The sequence below is a fragment of the Talpa europaea genome, assembly GCF_964194135.1.
Source record: "Talpa europaea genome assembly, chromosome: 12".
Classification (NCBI taxonomy): Eukaryota; Metazoa; Chordata; class Mammalia; order Eulipotyphla; family Talpidae; genus Talpa; species Talpa europaea.
Window position 1 is genome coordinate 74,282,588 of NC_140079.1, and position 14,966 is coordinate 74,297,553.

The 14,966-nt window shown below is 39.0% G+C and overlaps 1 protein-coding gene across 1 annotated transcript in view; it reads left to right on the forward strand.

The window, feature by feature from the left end:
• Positions 1-14,966, forward strand: part of LOC311182629 (S-adenosyl-L-methionine-dependent tRNA 4-demethylwyosine synthase TYW1) — a gene marked incomplete at its 3' end in the record, with an annotated part of 67,857 nt that overhangs the window by 11,870 nt on the left and 41,021 nt on the right. The window contains exons 3-4 of the mRNA XM_084251531.1: positions 2,471-2,648; positions 9,758-9,893. Coding sequence (XP_084107657.1) covers positions 2,471-2,648; positions 9,758-9,893 — 314 coding nt within the window. The remainder of the gene's footprint in view (positions 1-2,470; positions 2,649-9,757; positions 9,894-14,966) is intronic.

Consider the following 14,966-nt stretch of genomic DNA (forward strand, 5'->3'; position numbering starts at 1 on the left):
AAACTTGCTTAGAATAGTGCTTGCCACATAGTAAGTGATCTATAAATATATGTTAATTATTTTATCTAAAATAGTTGAATTTCTATTCTAATTCACTAAATAATTTTATTACAGTAAAATATTTTTAACATTATTTGAATGCTTATGTGATGACTGACATTCATGTGACTTACTTAATTGAATTCTTATAATAGTTGTGTGTGTGTTGAAATTCCCATTGTATAGATGGGTACAGAGATGGTGGGTGGCTTGACCAAGAAACAAAGTGACTTAATGGTAGAGCTAGCCTGGTGGTTATGACCCAACCAGTGCTCAGTTATACTGCTTTCTGAGCTTTAGGTTAATTTTGTGACTCAGATTAAGTATGCCCTTCTTTTCTTCTGCTCATGGGGGGATTAAAGTTAATCATATTTTTTACAAAAAGGAAATTTTATGCTTAGTGCTGAGTTGTCTTGGCAACACAGAGTGAGTTAAGGATCAAATTTTATTTAAAACCTTGATTCACTTGAGTTAAGATCTTAGATTTCAATAACCTAAAAAATTATTCTTGCCAAAATACTGACATGAAATACTTTCTGAGAATTGAAGTTAGATAGTTATAAAAGAAGATATTACCTGCCACTTTTAGTTAGATTATACTTATTTTAGCCTGTATTATGTTGATTTGATCTCTTGGGTATTTGTTTGCACTTGCATATTTCCAAGGAGGGTGTGGAGGGGAGAGAGAGAGGGGAGAGAGAGATCACTTCCTAGAAATAAAGGTGAAACTTAACTCTATGTTCTTCAGGCTTGTTGTGTTAGGGTGACAGTGATTGGGATATAATCATTTTAAGAAGCCTGGATAAAGATGATGATAATTACAAACCTCAACTGATGTTTCTTGTGTGCCAGGCGCTCTGCTAAGGACTTTACATACATTATCTCATTTAATCCTAACAAAAATTCTTTCAGGTAGGTAATGTTTACAGTTAAGAAAACTATGTCTCAAAGGGGACTAGTAAGAGACTGAGAGGGAATATGAAAGTGCTTTCCCTCAGTGCCAGTCTTCTCAAAGGGTTTGTATCCTTCATAGAGAATATATTCTTCAAAAAGAACCTGTAGATAATTGATAGAAATATATGAAGTAAAGGAGATTTTTTTTTTCTGCCTTTTTACCCTCTTTGCAAAGTTTTCAAATTCTCTGTTAAGGTGAGACTTTCATGAATGCCTTGTACATTTGAGTCTAGAGCAGTGCTTCTTAACCCACACTATACACTGGAATCATATCCAGAGCATTTAAAAAATTTTGACACTTGAATCCTGACCCTAAAGCTTACAATTTGATTGGTTTGGGATACCAGCTGGACACTGGGGTTTTTAAAAGTTCTTTGGGTAATTCCAGTGTCTAACTGGAGTTGAAACCAGTGGCGAGTGCCAGTGGCCCCCAACCTTGGCCTGCATACAACAGGGAAGCTTAAAAAAGTGACTAGTGCCTGAGCCCCTCCCCCAGAGACTGATGCAATTGGTCTGCCCTATAGCCTAGAGTTTGTGTGTGCAGAAAAGTTTAGGGATCCCTGGCTTATATGGTGGTTTTTAAATTTTGGTTGTACATTAGAATTACTTGAGGAACTTTTAAGGCTTCTCTAAACATAATCTTTGATGGTGGAATAGTTTTTGGTGAGCAGAAGTTTTGAAACTGTTCAGGTAATTCCAATATGAAGCCAAAGGTAAGAACTGTAAGTTTCCTTTTTTCTCTCTTATATTCTTTTGGACCATCTGCATTTTTTTAACTCAGAATATTTAAAGAAGGAATGAAGGAGGAAATGATTGGTCTAGAAGAGGCTTTTCCTTAAGTAAATATACCGAGTTCATTTTCTTGGCCAACATGAAATGCAGAACTAAGCAAATTATGGAACATATGTTCTGCATTCCAAGCAATTAGCTAACAAGTTAGTTTTGCCTGCTTGTATCGATACAGTTTAATTAGTACTAAAACCAAGGATGAAATTGCTGACTAGTTTTTCTAACTTAACAATTTTAGTTTTTCTTTCTTCCTGACTCTTGCTTTGTAATTTGATTGGTGTAAGAAATGAATTTGCCCTTCATAATCAAAGAACCATTAAGAAAAATTTAAGGGCCTCCCTGGTGGCGCATGGGATTAGGCACTGCACTATGGGGTGGTCTGCAGCCTCTGCAGCGCGAGTTCAATCCCCGGCCGGCCAGGGAGCTGTCCACATGGTGCAGCGGACCTCTCCTGGCTTACCCGCTGCTCCCCTCAGCAGTGTACTTTGGTCAGTCTGTCAATCACCACTCTGTCTCTGGTGAATCCTCTCACCCCCTGCATCTCTGGCCTGTATCCCAGCTCTTGTATGCATAAACAAATAAATCTTTTTTAAAAAAAAAGAAAAATTTAAAATTTTAATTAAAAAACATAAAAGTGATATCCTCTCTGTGTGTGTTACTAAGCTTGTTCCCTCTCACTACTCTCCAGGAGTACCAGGTGTCAAAGAAGAACGCTTTGAAGAGGGCATGACAGTGAAGCACTGTGCACTGTCCCTAGTGGGAGAACCCATAATGTACCCAGAAATCAACAGGTTTTTGAAGCTGCTCCATGAGCATAAAATCTCCAGTTTTTTGGTCACAAATGCACAGTTTCCTATGGAAATCAAGTGAGTGGTCCAGCTTATTAAGAAATGTTGCTTAAATCTGTGTTTGACTGAAAAGTACAACTAAAAGGATGCAAAAGTCATTTATTGATTACTAAATACATGCAAAAGTTGGTCTTTGGAGAGCAGAGATGGTCCTGCTCTTGAAAATTCATTCTGTTAGAGAAGATAACATTAGTGGAAAGAATAGAGGTACAAATAAACTGCTGGGGGAATTCAGAAGTGAATGTAACTCTTTCAAGATGGAAGAAGGAGGGTTAAACTTCTCAGAGAAGCCATCATTTTAGTTAGATCTTATGACTGGGATTGGTACTTGGGGACATAGCAAATTAGATTTTTATTAAGAACCATTGGAAAAAGATAGTGTTATGGTATTTGTGATACCATTATGTAAAAAAGTATGTGAAAGGGACTGGCAGCTGGAAACCAAGTTGGCCTGTAAAGTAGTGGAATAAAAGTGTTAGATGGCCCCTGCTTTTAAGTTGATACGTGCATGACTTGAGAGCTCTTTGTGCTAAAGGCTGTCACCCCTACTCTCTGGTCCAAGAGAAAATGGAAAGACAAATACTTAGTGTATTTGTTTTATTGCTGTGAATTAGGAGAAATCTAAGTAATAGTTATCTCTGATGTCTTAGTAACTTTCAGGAAAATAAGGCACACTGGTCATGAATTTTGGAAGTTGTTAGACACTTAGTGCTAATAATAGGTGGTGGTAATTGGGTAATAAAAACTATTGAGGAAAAAGCCCACTTAGTTCTACCAAAAGTTAAGTGTTTTTTTAGTGGTATTTTTGATAGGTAGATAGCTGATGGGCTGTAGCATGCATCAGATTATATTTTGCTGTAGTCACTTCCTTCAAAACCGAGTTACACAAGCATTAATTTAGCTCATAATTCTAAATTCTAAATACGTGAGTTGGCTGGGAGGTCTTTTAAACCTGGCAGACTTTGCTAGTCTCAATGTTGCTTATGTGTCTAGTCTGTTGGCGGATCCATGGAGCTGGCTGGTTTCTGATGGCCTTGGCTAGGACAACAGGGGCCTCTATTCATATAGACTCTTATCTTCCAGCAAGTTAGTCTGGACATCACATGGTGGCAGGGTTTCAAAGAGCAGCCAGAGCACAGGCATCTTTCAAGCTTCTGGTTGTGTCACATTTGCTCACTTCTCATTGGCCACAGCAAGCCAAATGGCTGAGCTTAGAGTCAGTGAGAAGCATTCAGAACTTGAAGGCAAAGGGATGTGGAAGCAGGGAAAGAAGGGATTTATAGCCATATTTGCAGTTTACTAAATAGCACAACAGACTGTACTTGTCCAGGAGGATAGCCTTGAACCACTGGGAACTTTGTTGAAGAAAAATATGTAATTATATGGGATGACCTGGAGAGTCTTAAGACCAGAAGTCTCAAACTGGCCGTTTATAAGAAGTAGGTTTTATTTATAATGAATCATGTTTAAAAACCATTTGTGAGCCAGCATTTAAAATCCAGAGATTTTTACATAAAATCTGGACTTCTGACTTTTGAAAAAAAGACAGTCTGGTAAAAACTGTCAAGAGATAAATATGAAGTTCTGGTTTCAACGTCAGAGCACTTCAGAGTGTCTGTTGTTTACTAACAACACTTCTGATACCAGATATGTGGGTTTTCTCTGGTTCTCTGCAGACATCAGTGGGGTTTCCTACAATTCAATTCACTTCTGAATTGAACTCACTGAATTCTGAATTCACTACCTACCTGAGTTAGTGCAGACCATGCAGGGCAAGAGCTGAGTCCTACAGACTGCCCCTCCACTTCAAACCCCAGTCAATTCCAAGTTGCCACCTGTACCCTCTAACCAACAGACTGTTGACTGGGGCTTCCCATGCTTCCCTCCTTAAGTTTAATAGGTTGCTAAAACAGTTCACAGAAATCAGAAGACAATGTATTTAATCACTACTAGTTTATTATAAAGGCTACAACTCAGGAACAGCAGATGGAAGAGATGCACAGAACTGGTATAGGGAGGCGGCGTACAATTTCCATACTTTTTTGCTTCGCACCACTCTTCCAGCACCTTGATGTGTTCACCAACGCAGACACTCTGTGAACCCCATCATTGAGGGGTTTTTATGGAAGCTTCGTCTATAGGAGAATTGATTAAATCATCGGCCATTGGTAATTACTGAATCTGGAGCCCCTATCTCCTCCCTGAAGGTGGGGGTTGGCTGAAAGTTCTGACAGCCAGCCTCTATCCTGAAGCAGTCCATTAAGAGCTACCTCACTGGTATACATTCTATTGTGACTGAAAAGGAGTTTTTTTATAAATAACAAAGGATACTTCCCTCACCTCTCATTCAGGAAGTTGCTCAGGTTTTTGAGCTCTGTGACAGGAGCTAGGGACAAAGACCAAATATATTATTTCTTATTGTATCGCAGTATTACACCAAGGAATAGATTTCTTTTCCATGGAACCTGTGCTTTAAAATATTCCACACTCTACCATTTCATTGTCTCCTCAACCCTGAACCTGAACATCTACCACTTGGCAGAAGAATTGCTCTGTTGATTCTCTTATAGAAGAGATTTTTCTGTCACTATTGCTAACAAACATGAAACTGATAGACTGAGAGTAGAAAATAGTCAGGAAAAATGGAAGTATATCACGTTGAGTAAGGCAAGAATGTTCTTGTGTGTTTCATAATTGTGGGGTGCAAAGAACTTCCTTTTTCTTTAAAAGTTACTGTCTTGAGTCTTTTTTTTTTTTGGTGGGACCCTCGAACTGGCGCTGCAGAGGCTGCAGGCAGCCTCGCAGCCCGGCGCTCAACCGCTGCGCCACCAGGGGAGGCCCTTGAGTCACATTTTATCCTAGGCTCCTGCAGACCTGTGAGTTAGGATCCTTATTCTAGATACTGGACAGCTGTTCAGCCCTACAATCAGAAAGATTGTCATTGTTCTGATAGAGCTCTGAATGTTATTGTTTCTTACAAATTTTCCTGTGCAGTGTGCCAAAGATCTACAGTAAGACACCTTAAGAGCAGCCCTCTGAGAGCCATATCAGGGCAAGGGGACAAGGCAGTATTCCACATCACTGAGCAGCTTCTCCTTTCTGAGAATCCTTACAGAGCTCTCTTGTTCTTGCCTTGTTGGCATTTGAATCCTGTAACTGTGCCTACTTCTGTGTGTGAGTTTGTTAGAGTTTAGAGTCACATAGATAATCCATGGTAGCCTTACTCTTTGCTTCATCTCTAGTCTACCTTTATTTTCATTTTATTGTAAGCTTCTTATCTATTAGTATGATTTTTAAGTTTATATTTAAAGGCTTACCTTTTTTCTTTTTTGGTAAGTACTGATAATTCAAAGTTTTCTGTCTAGCAGGCTTACCATAAGAAGGCAGAGCTGTCTGTGTTCCATATTTAACTACAACTTTTTACTTTGTAGAACTCCTCCCACCACCAGATTTGCCCCTTTGTACATTTACTTTTGTGCACCTTCTTCATGGAAACCACATGTGAGCTTCATTTGCTTTCAGTTACTCTTTCACCTGTATTTCTGCTTTGTTTGCTCTGTGTTTGCTTTATTCTTGCTAAGACAAGAACAAATTGGATAGCTCTTCATAGAATTAGATGCTTAGGTAAATGAAGAAATGCATGACTTTTAATAAAAATAAAATTGTTACAGAAAACAGATAAAATAAAATTAAGATTGATTATAAATACTGTCTCACCCTTTGAATAGAAGGTTTTTCCCTCTTTGTTTTGTTTTGTGGGAAATGTGCTCAGCTTAAAATGTAGTCTTGGGCCTCCCTGGTGGCGCAGCGGTTGAGCTCTGGGTCGCGAAACTGCCCGCAACCTCTGCAGCACCGGTTCGATCCCCGGCTGCTCCCCAGCCACCAGAGGAGGGTCCCACATGGCGCGCAGACCTCTCCTGCCGCCCGCTGCTCCCCTCAGCAGTGTACTTCGGTCCTTCTGCCTGCTCTGCTCCGCCTCTGGCTCTGGTGAATTCACTCACCCTCCCGCGCTTCTGACTGTACCCAGTGCTTGTATAAATAAATAAATAAATCTTTAAAAAAAAATAAAATGTAATCTTTCTATGAATTGATACAACACTTTAGGAAGCAGGCATGTCTAAGTGGGCTAAAAAAAGAGACTATAAGGTGATGTGGTGAACAGTTCAGGGAGACTCTGGTCTAGAAGAAATCTAGGTTTGAATCTTGACTGGATCTCCTGCTGTCTTTCTGACATGGGAAAGATAACTTCTTAGTGCCTAGAGTTCTCACCTGTAAAATGATTAATAATAATAATGACTGTCTTATAGTGGCTTTGTAAGTATATGAGCTAATACATGAAAAATAGAAATTTTACCTTGGAAAGCTGGCTGAATAATATTGGTCAAAGACTACTTTAAGGTAAGAAGCATTACTTGTGATAAAATAGAGGTCAGTAATGTGGAGACATGAGATCTCTGAGGTTCAGAAAATGTCTCCCAGGTCCTTTTGCTGCTTTTAAATCCCTTAAGAATGAGCTCTATAATTCCTAGGGATTTCTCTCTCCTACATTTTCCCACTGCTCCCTGGCAAGAGAGCTATACAATTCCTTAATTATAGTACCTAGGACAGTTAATATTGATTAAATTGGTACTGTCAGTGTCCTGGTTTTCCTATTTTGCAAATGATGAATGTTTGTAAAATAACTGTGACCTCTGGAATTTATGGTTCATAGGGTTAAGCAGTTATGGAGACATAGTGAAAAGGTGAGACCAGTTCCCATTTTGCATCAAGTAGATGTATGTGTAAGTCCTGTAAGTATCAGATCATGATCACAAGAGGTAGCCATTAAGACAGTTTTCTATTTTTCTATTTCATAAAATATAAAGTTCACTTAAGGTAGCATAGCTTGTTTGTTACTCAAGAGGCTCTACTGGGAAGTAGAGGGGCGATGAGATAGATTGCTGCCTTTGAAATATGCTGTTATCTAATAGTTTTAGTACTTGATGGCCTTTACTCAGTAGTGACACATTACTGAACTTTTAAGGATTCCCTTTGTGTATCACTATTGGAGAGGGATTAAAGCAATGATAGTCTGTCAGTATTTTAATCAGTTCTTTCCTAGCTTTGGTCAGAGCTTCTCCTCTTATTAACTTTGGATTTAGACCCTGCTGTTTTTTCCATATATCACTAATCCAGATCATTACAAGCATTTGTTTGGCCTACTTGCCCTTAAAAGTTCTCTCAGCTGAAGTCAATAATATCAACCAAACAGTAGTTTTAAATAGCTACCTGTGTGGCTGGATAAGAAGAAAAACATAGTCTTCATAGTCTTAATTCAGAGATTGATAGAACTGATATTGATAGATATAAAAAAAACACATAAACCTTTTTGAATGGTGAATTTTATGGCATGTGGTTATAACTTTTTTTTAAAGATTTATTTATTTATTTATTTATACAAGCACTGGGTACAGTCAGAAGCGTGGGAGGGTGAGAGAATTCACCAGAGCCAGAGCGGGGATCAGAACAGGCAGACGGACAAAATACACTGCTGAGGGAAGCAGCGGGCGCTGCAGGAGAGGTCTGCCCGCCATGTGGGACCCTTGCCGGTGGCCGGGGATCAAACCGGTGCTGCAGAGGCTGCAGGCAGCTTCGCAGCCCAGCCCTCAACCACTGCACCACCAGGGGAGGCCCCGGTTATAACTTTTTTAAAAAGACATACACTTTCAATGAAAAATGCATAAATAACTGTAGGTAGGATAAGGGAAAATGTCAGGCTTTTCTGCCCTCCCTCCATCAGGATAGATGATGGATCCTTGCGGTCCTGAATGCATGCCTGATGGTGGGCACCTGGAATAGGGTGTGGGCATAGGTAGATGGGATTCACCTGGGCTGAGGCTGTGCTTTTTAAGGGCGGTGTCATAGGGATGCCAGTAGAAGCCGAGAAGAGCAGAAGAAGCCCAGAGAGCCCAGATAGAGTGAAGACTTGCTGGGGGCTGGGAGGACTGCCAGCCTCCCGGCCCCCCAGCACCCCTGCCTGCCGTGTACTGGGTAAACCCCAATAAAAGACCTGCAGAAAAACCACTGAGGACTCTGATTTCTCCTTTACCCGGTCTGCATGGGATCCCAGAAAACCTGCACAGTGTCCATTCCTGCCCTACAATAACATTTTAGGTGTAAATATAAATTGTCAAATAGTTATAATTAATAGTGGGGGAAGTTAGAGGAGAATAAAAGGGGGTATTCCTTCTAATTCTAAATTCATTGAGATCATAAATTATGAAATCCATTTGGAGGGAAAACAGAAAAACTTTGGGAAAAGTAAAATCTGGACTTAAAACACAACTAATAAGAAATCTAGTTGGTAAGAACGATTTCACAAAATGAGTCAATGGATTTGAGAGAAGCGGAGACTGAGGGGATTCCTGAGCACTGATTAAAAAGACCCTTGCCTTCGTCAGCAGCACATGTAAGGATCTGCAGCATGCATTTTCTCCTGGGTTGTCCTTCTTTTTATGTGTTTGATTCCTGCTGTGCTAATTCTGCATTGTTGTCATTGTTTTCTCACCTAAGACTTCACTTTAAAGCCACTGCTACTCTTAGCAACATTGGTTTGGTATTGTACCCTTCAAAGAATGCTTGAGCTTTTGGGGTTGTCTCTGTTCCTTAGAAGACTTCTGTCAGTTGATGGAGAACTGATGGTGGGAGGTGGCCCATCAGCACCAGTTCCACATGGTTCACTTGTGTCGGTCTTGAGAGGGGGACTTATGGAGACTTTGTGGGGAAACTTTGGTCTGAAATCCCCCTCCAATTGTGCTGGGTTAATGGTGCCAGACCTTAAAACTAGATCTTGGTTTGTTTTTGACTAAAACCTAGTGTTTTCAGATATACCAATTTAAGTAATTGAATATTTTTAGTTTATTAGGAATAGTGTCCAGTTACTTGAAAAATAACCAGCTGTTACTCCATTCTGTCACATTTATTAGAGTCATCACTTCTGTCCTTCTGGGAGAACTGGGAGTTTCTAAACCCAATGAAATGTCTAATCATCACATTTATTATAGATTGTTAAGTTTTACATCATGGCATTTTGACATAGGTATAATGTTCTTCTTATTTTGTTGTGTTGGTTTTGTTTACTTACTAAGGAACCTCAAACCAGTTACCCAGCTATATGTCAGTGTGGATGCTAGCACCAAAGATAGCCTGAAGAAAATTGACCGCCCACTTTTCAAGGATTTCTGGCAAAGATTTCTCGACAGTTTAAAAGCCCTCGCAGCAAAGGTAATATTTATGACATTTCTAAAAGGAAAAGAAAGTACAGTAGTCCCCCCTTAGCTGTGATTTCATTTCCCACAATTTGTGACCTGTGGTCAACCTCAATCTGGCAATATTATAACTTTTATGAAAGTGTATTGTGGTAATTGTTCTGTTTTATTGTTTTTTTTGTTGTTGTTGTTATTCGTAACCTTTTAATGTGCTTAGTTTATAAATTAAACTTATTGGTATCTTATTGGTATGGACATACAAGAAAAAAACAGTATATACAGGGTTCAGTACCATTCATGGTTTTAGACTTCAACTGAGGTCTTGGAATTCATGGCTTCAGACAGGTACTGGGAGTCTTGGAATGTAGTTCCTGTGGCTAAGGGAGAACTATAGGGAGAGGGTTTTCCCCCCTTTACTTTTTAAAATTAAAAAATAAAAAGACAAAACCTTCAACTCTCTCTAGACTTCCACTTTCATTAATCAACCAATATTTACTGGTTTCCTCTTAAGTGTGTAGTGCTCTGCCTTTGATATGTATTTGCCTTTCATGTATTTAGGAAGAGAATTACAGATTCCCAAAGTTAATTGCTAAAGCATGCTTACATAGCATCCTAAAGGAGTTGTCAATAAATAGTATGTGTTTCAATATGAAGTTAATTTCCAGAACCAAATTTCCTATCATTAAGAAACTCAACCTCAGGATACCCAAATTTAATGTCTTCTCCTATATACACTCGCCCCTTTTTAAAGGTTCTTCTGTGGCACTTTTGCTTGCCTTTTAGACCTAAGACAACCTGGTTCTATGCCATTAATCCCATGTCTCAATAGTTGGTATTTTCTATTAGTGTTCCCTCTTTTCTTGGTGGTTCTTCGCCCATTTCTGTTCTCTTTGCTTTTGCCTTACAGTTCTTCACACATGGGTACCCCTATATGACTGATAATGAGAATCGCTACAGAACTTAAAAAATTAGGATTTCCTATTTTGAAAGTGAGTTGAGATTCTGTATTATATACACGACTGGTGACCTTTGATGTGCAGGCAATTTGGGAGTCCCTGTTCCAGGAAGCCTCCCTGTGTGTCCTTTGCTCAGCACTTTCGTGTTCCTAACCTGTGACTATTAGCCCCAGTGGATGTTTCCGGACTCATTGTGTAACAGGGTGATCCCCAGGAAAGAGGGAGGTTCCAGGGTTCACTGTATGCTATTCTTCCATGCTTTTGTTACCATTTCTGCAGTTGTGTGCGATACTTTTTCTTAGTCTTAGTCTTTGTTTACTTAGAGCCTTTCTTTCCACTTCTTTGACTTGTATAAATTCTATACAAGCTTTCAAGGGCTTGACAAGGGGCATTTGTCACCAGAACCCCAATGGACCAATTCAGAGGCCACCCCTCCAATAGTGTTTGATAAATGTTTGTTAAAAGAATGAATGAGTGGAAACTCATCAGAACTCTGTAGTAGTAAGATGTACATTTTCTTGACTGTAAAGCTGATTAAATCTCTTCCTTTCCCCCCCTTTTTTTTTTAAATCAGTGCCCTTTTTTGGGGTGATTAAGAAATGCAAAGAAATGCAAAGTAGAGATTACTTTGGTTTCTGATCTATCTCATTCCTTGTAAAGCAAGCAGGTTTAGTGTTTCTTGGATTCTTAAAATCTCTTTTGTCTTTGGACTTCATCTTCAGCCATATCCTTTTCATTTGTTGCTAAGATAGGAGATTCACAGCATAAAAATCAGAATGGATTTGGATGGGAGTAAACAGCAGGAGCTGGCAATATCGGATACATCTGAGATTGTTATCTAGGCTGTGTTCTGAGTCAGTGTGGAAGATGAGAAGTAGGCATTAGCAGAATTACTTAACAGCTTCGTTTTCTTTTGGCCACAATTTTCCACAAAATGAATTCTTATTTTGATGTCATAATGTCTTTGGAATGTCCAGTTCAATTGTAATTACTCTGGGTTGACTCATTGATCACAATGCAATGACTTGAAATTCTGTAATATTTTCTAATCTATGAGCTCCTTACATATAGCTAGTATTTTCCATGTAATTTTAATTTTTGGGATTACATTTTTGCATATATATATATATATATACATGTTCCACTCACCTTTATCAAGCCACCTATGCCCATCCCCCAGCCTCCCCCATGTTCCATTAATTCTAATTGGCGGTTTCCTTGGTCAGCTTCAAGTATCTACCCAGAGATGGACAGTTGCTTTCTAAGCATTTTGTGGCATTGTAGAGTTTGTGTTTCTCATTCTTGTATTGCTTATGTTGTGGTTTAAGAAAGGTGATCTGTGATTGGAAACTGTTTAACTCAGACTGTTATTTCCTTTTGAGTATCTGATATCACTGCTATGTATAGTAAATACTCTGGAGAACAGTCCTTTTTACTGCTGTTTAAAACTCAAAACATTTGTGTTGTAACTATACTTATTAACTAGGGTCAAATGTATTACTATATTCTAATATCATTTTGAGATTTTAAGTAAAAACTTTTAAAGTGCCATTTCAGATACTGTATTTAGAGTACCCATATTATTATTTTCTGTTACTTGTTAAGGCACTAGTATACCCAAGCAAGGAAAGGCATTTGAAAAGAAAGAGTTTCTTGAACTTTATTAAAAAAAAAGATCTTTTATTTGCCCCAAGATTTTCTGCCTGTTTAGGAGCTAGTGCTTTTGTACTTTTGGCAAGGATAACATTTACATTTACATAATGTTACAGATCTTTATCTTTTGTTAAAATGTTCCTTTTCAGGTATGAGAGAAATACATTTGTACTTGAGTATGTGGGGCTAAAAAGCAGTTCCATCTAGATAACAGCAAAAATATGTGTCAGTGTCAGTTTCAGTTTCCTTCTACCACAACTATTTGTCAAACAGTCCTATTTTTTTTTTTTTTTTGTGGGACCCTCGCCAGTGGCTAGGGATCGAACTGGCGCTGTAGAGGTTGCGGGCAGCCTTGCAACCCAGCGCTCAACCGCTGCGCCGCTCAGCTGGTAGAGCGGAGGACTGTAGGCGTAGCCAACCCTATTTTTTTTTTTTAAGAGAAATTCATCTTGTACAAGAAACACTGCCCACCTTTGGCAGTAGAGTTTTATCAGCAGTGTGAATAGATGTGTTTCTGTCAGCACATTATTATGCTAAGTAGAATATCCAATAGGAAATTGAAATAATCCTTTTCCATGTTTAAGCAATAATATCAAACTCTTGAAATCTCATATTTGAAAAGAAAAACAAAAACAATTGGTAAGTCACCTTTGTCATATACTGAAACTTCTGTCTGTGCTGGTCCATCCCAAGAATATACCATGTATGTTGATTTTGAATGTGTCACAGCCATCTTCACCATAGTAAGTATAACACTGTAGCGCTGTTCTTATTGTCTGGATAATATCCCCTTGTGGCTATAATAATTCAGGTGTTTGGTGGCCTTCCCTGTTGCTCTCCTTCCCCAGTCTGTAGTCAGCTTTTTTGTGAGAACGGTGTCTTGCGTTTCCTTTTAGCACTTCCTTACAGCATTTACCATGATTGGCTGTGATTGCTTAATTGTTCTTCTAAACTGAAAGGTCCCCGAGAGAAGACAGTGTATGTCATGTTACAGTGTATGTCGGTTTTTGCTCACTGTGGTATTCCCAGCTTTTATCACAGTGTGGTACCCAGTTACCACATGATGTTTGATGAATGAGCAAATTGGGATTTATCCTTTCCCTTCTTGGTATATTTAGTTGTTTGCCAACAGTCTGTCTTGTTTAGTAGTCGAGACTTGGGATTCTGAAACTAGGCTGCCTCGCTTTCAATGCAACTCCTAATACTTCTTGGCTGTATAATGTTGGGCAAGGCACACAGTTCTCCCATGGGTGAAATGGGGTTAGTGGCAGTGCCCTAAGAAAGGTCTAAATAGAAACAACTAAAAGTATCAAGGGATACTTGCATTTAAATTTTAAAATATAATGTCCTTGCTCACCAATTTTATGTGCATGATTAAATATTGTGGACATATAAGATTTAAGACAGAAGTTAGTCCTGCTATAGAAAGCTATTATTTTTCTCTCTCTTGTTTATTCTTCTAGCTAGGACATTAAGATGCATTTCTGTATTATACAGCCTGATGTGGTAAAGATTTTTATGGGTTAGCAGAAGTTGATAAAAATATTACTGGGAAGAATTACATAATTACATAATTTTATAATACTCTATTGCCACAATATTATTAGTATTTGAGGAAGAGCTCATCTGATCTGAGTAATCACTTAAATAAATTGCCTTTTATATTACATGGGAAGGAAATGATTTTGGATTTAATCACTATAATAATGTTAAATTCAAAATGCTATTTGATGAACTATGAAGATTGTGACACTAATCTTTGTAATTTGATGAAATATAGGTCCATTTACTATATATCATTATAACATAGTGAGGTCAGTGTTCAAAACTTAAAATTATGATTACTGTTGAAATTAATATATTCCAGTGATTGGGAAAAAAATGCAAGTTTTCCCAAAGATTTTTTTTTTTAAGATTTATTTATTTATTTATACAAGCACTGGGTACAGTCAGAAGCGCGGGAGGGTGAGAGAACCCAATAGAGCCAGAGCGGGGAGCAGAGCAGGCAGAAGGACCGAAGTACACTGCTCAGGGGAGCAGTGGGCGGCAGGAGAGGTCTGCGTGCTATGTGGGACCCTCCTCCGGTGGCTGGGGAGCAGCCGGGGATCGAACCGATGCTGCAGAGACTGCGGGCAGCTTCGCAACCAAGCGCTCAACCACTGCGCCACCGGGTAGGCCCCCAAAGATTTTTTTTGAATGAGAATTTGGTTGGTTTAAGTGAACTCCTTTCTCCACTACTTTCTAGAAAGAAAGGTGCTAGAGCTAAGACTTATTTTAAGCAAATCCTCAGAATTCTTCCTCTCTTCCTACTTTCTTAAAATACATCCCATATTTATTGTTGCTCTCTTCTAAAACCAAGACTTGGGGCCTCCCTGGTGGCACAGGGTGTTAAGATGCAACCTATGAAGCTGTCCGCAGCCACTGCAGCATGAGTTCGATCCCCAGCCAGGGAGCAACCCACATGGTGCAGCAGACCTCTC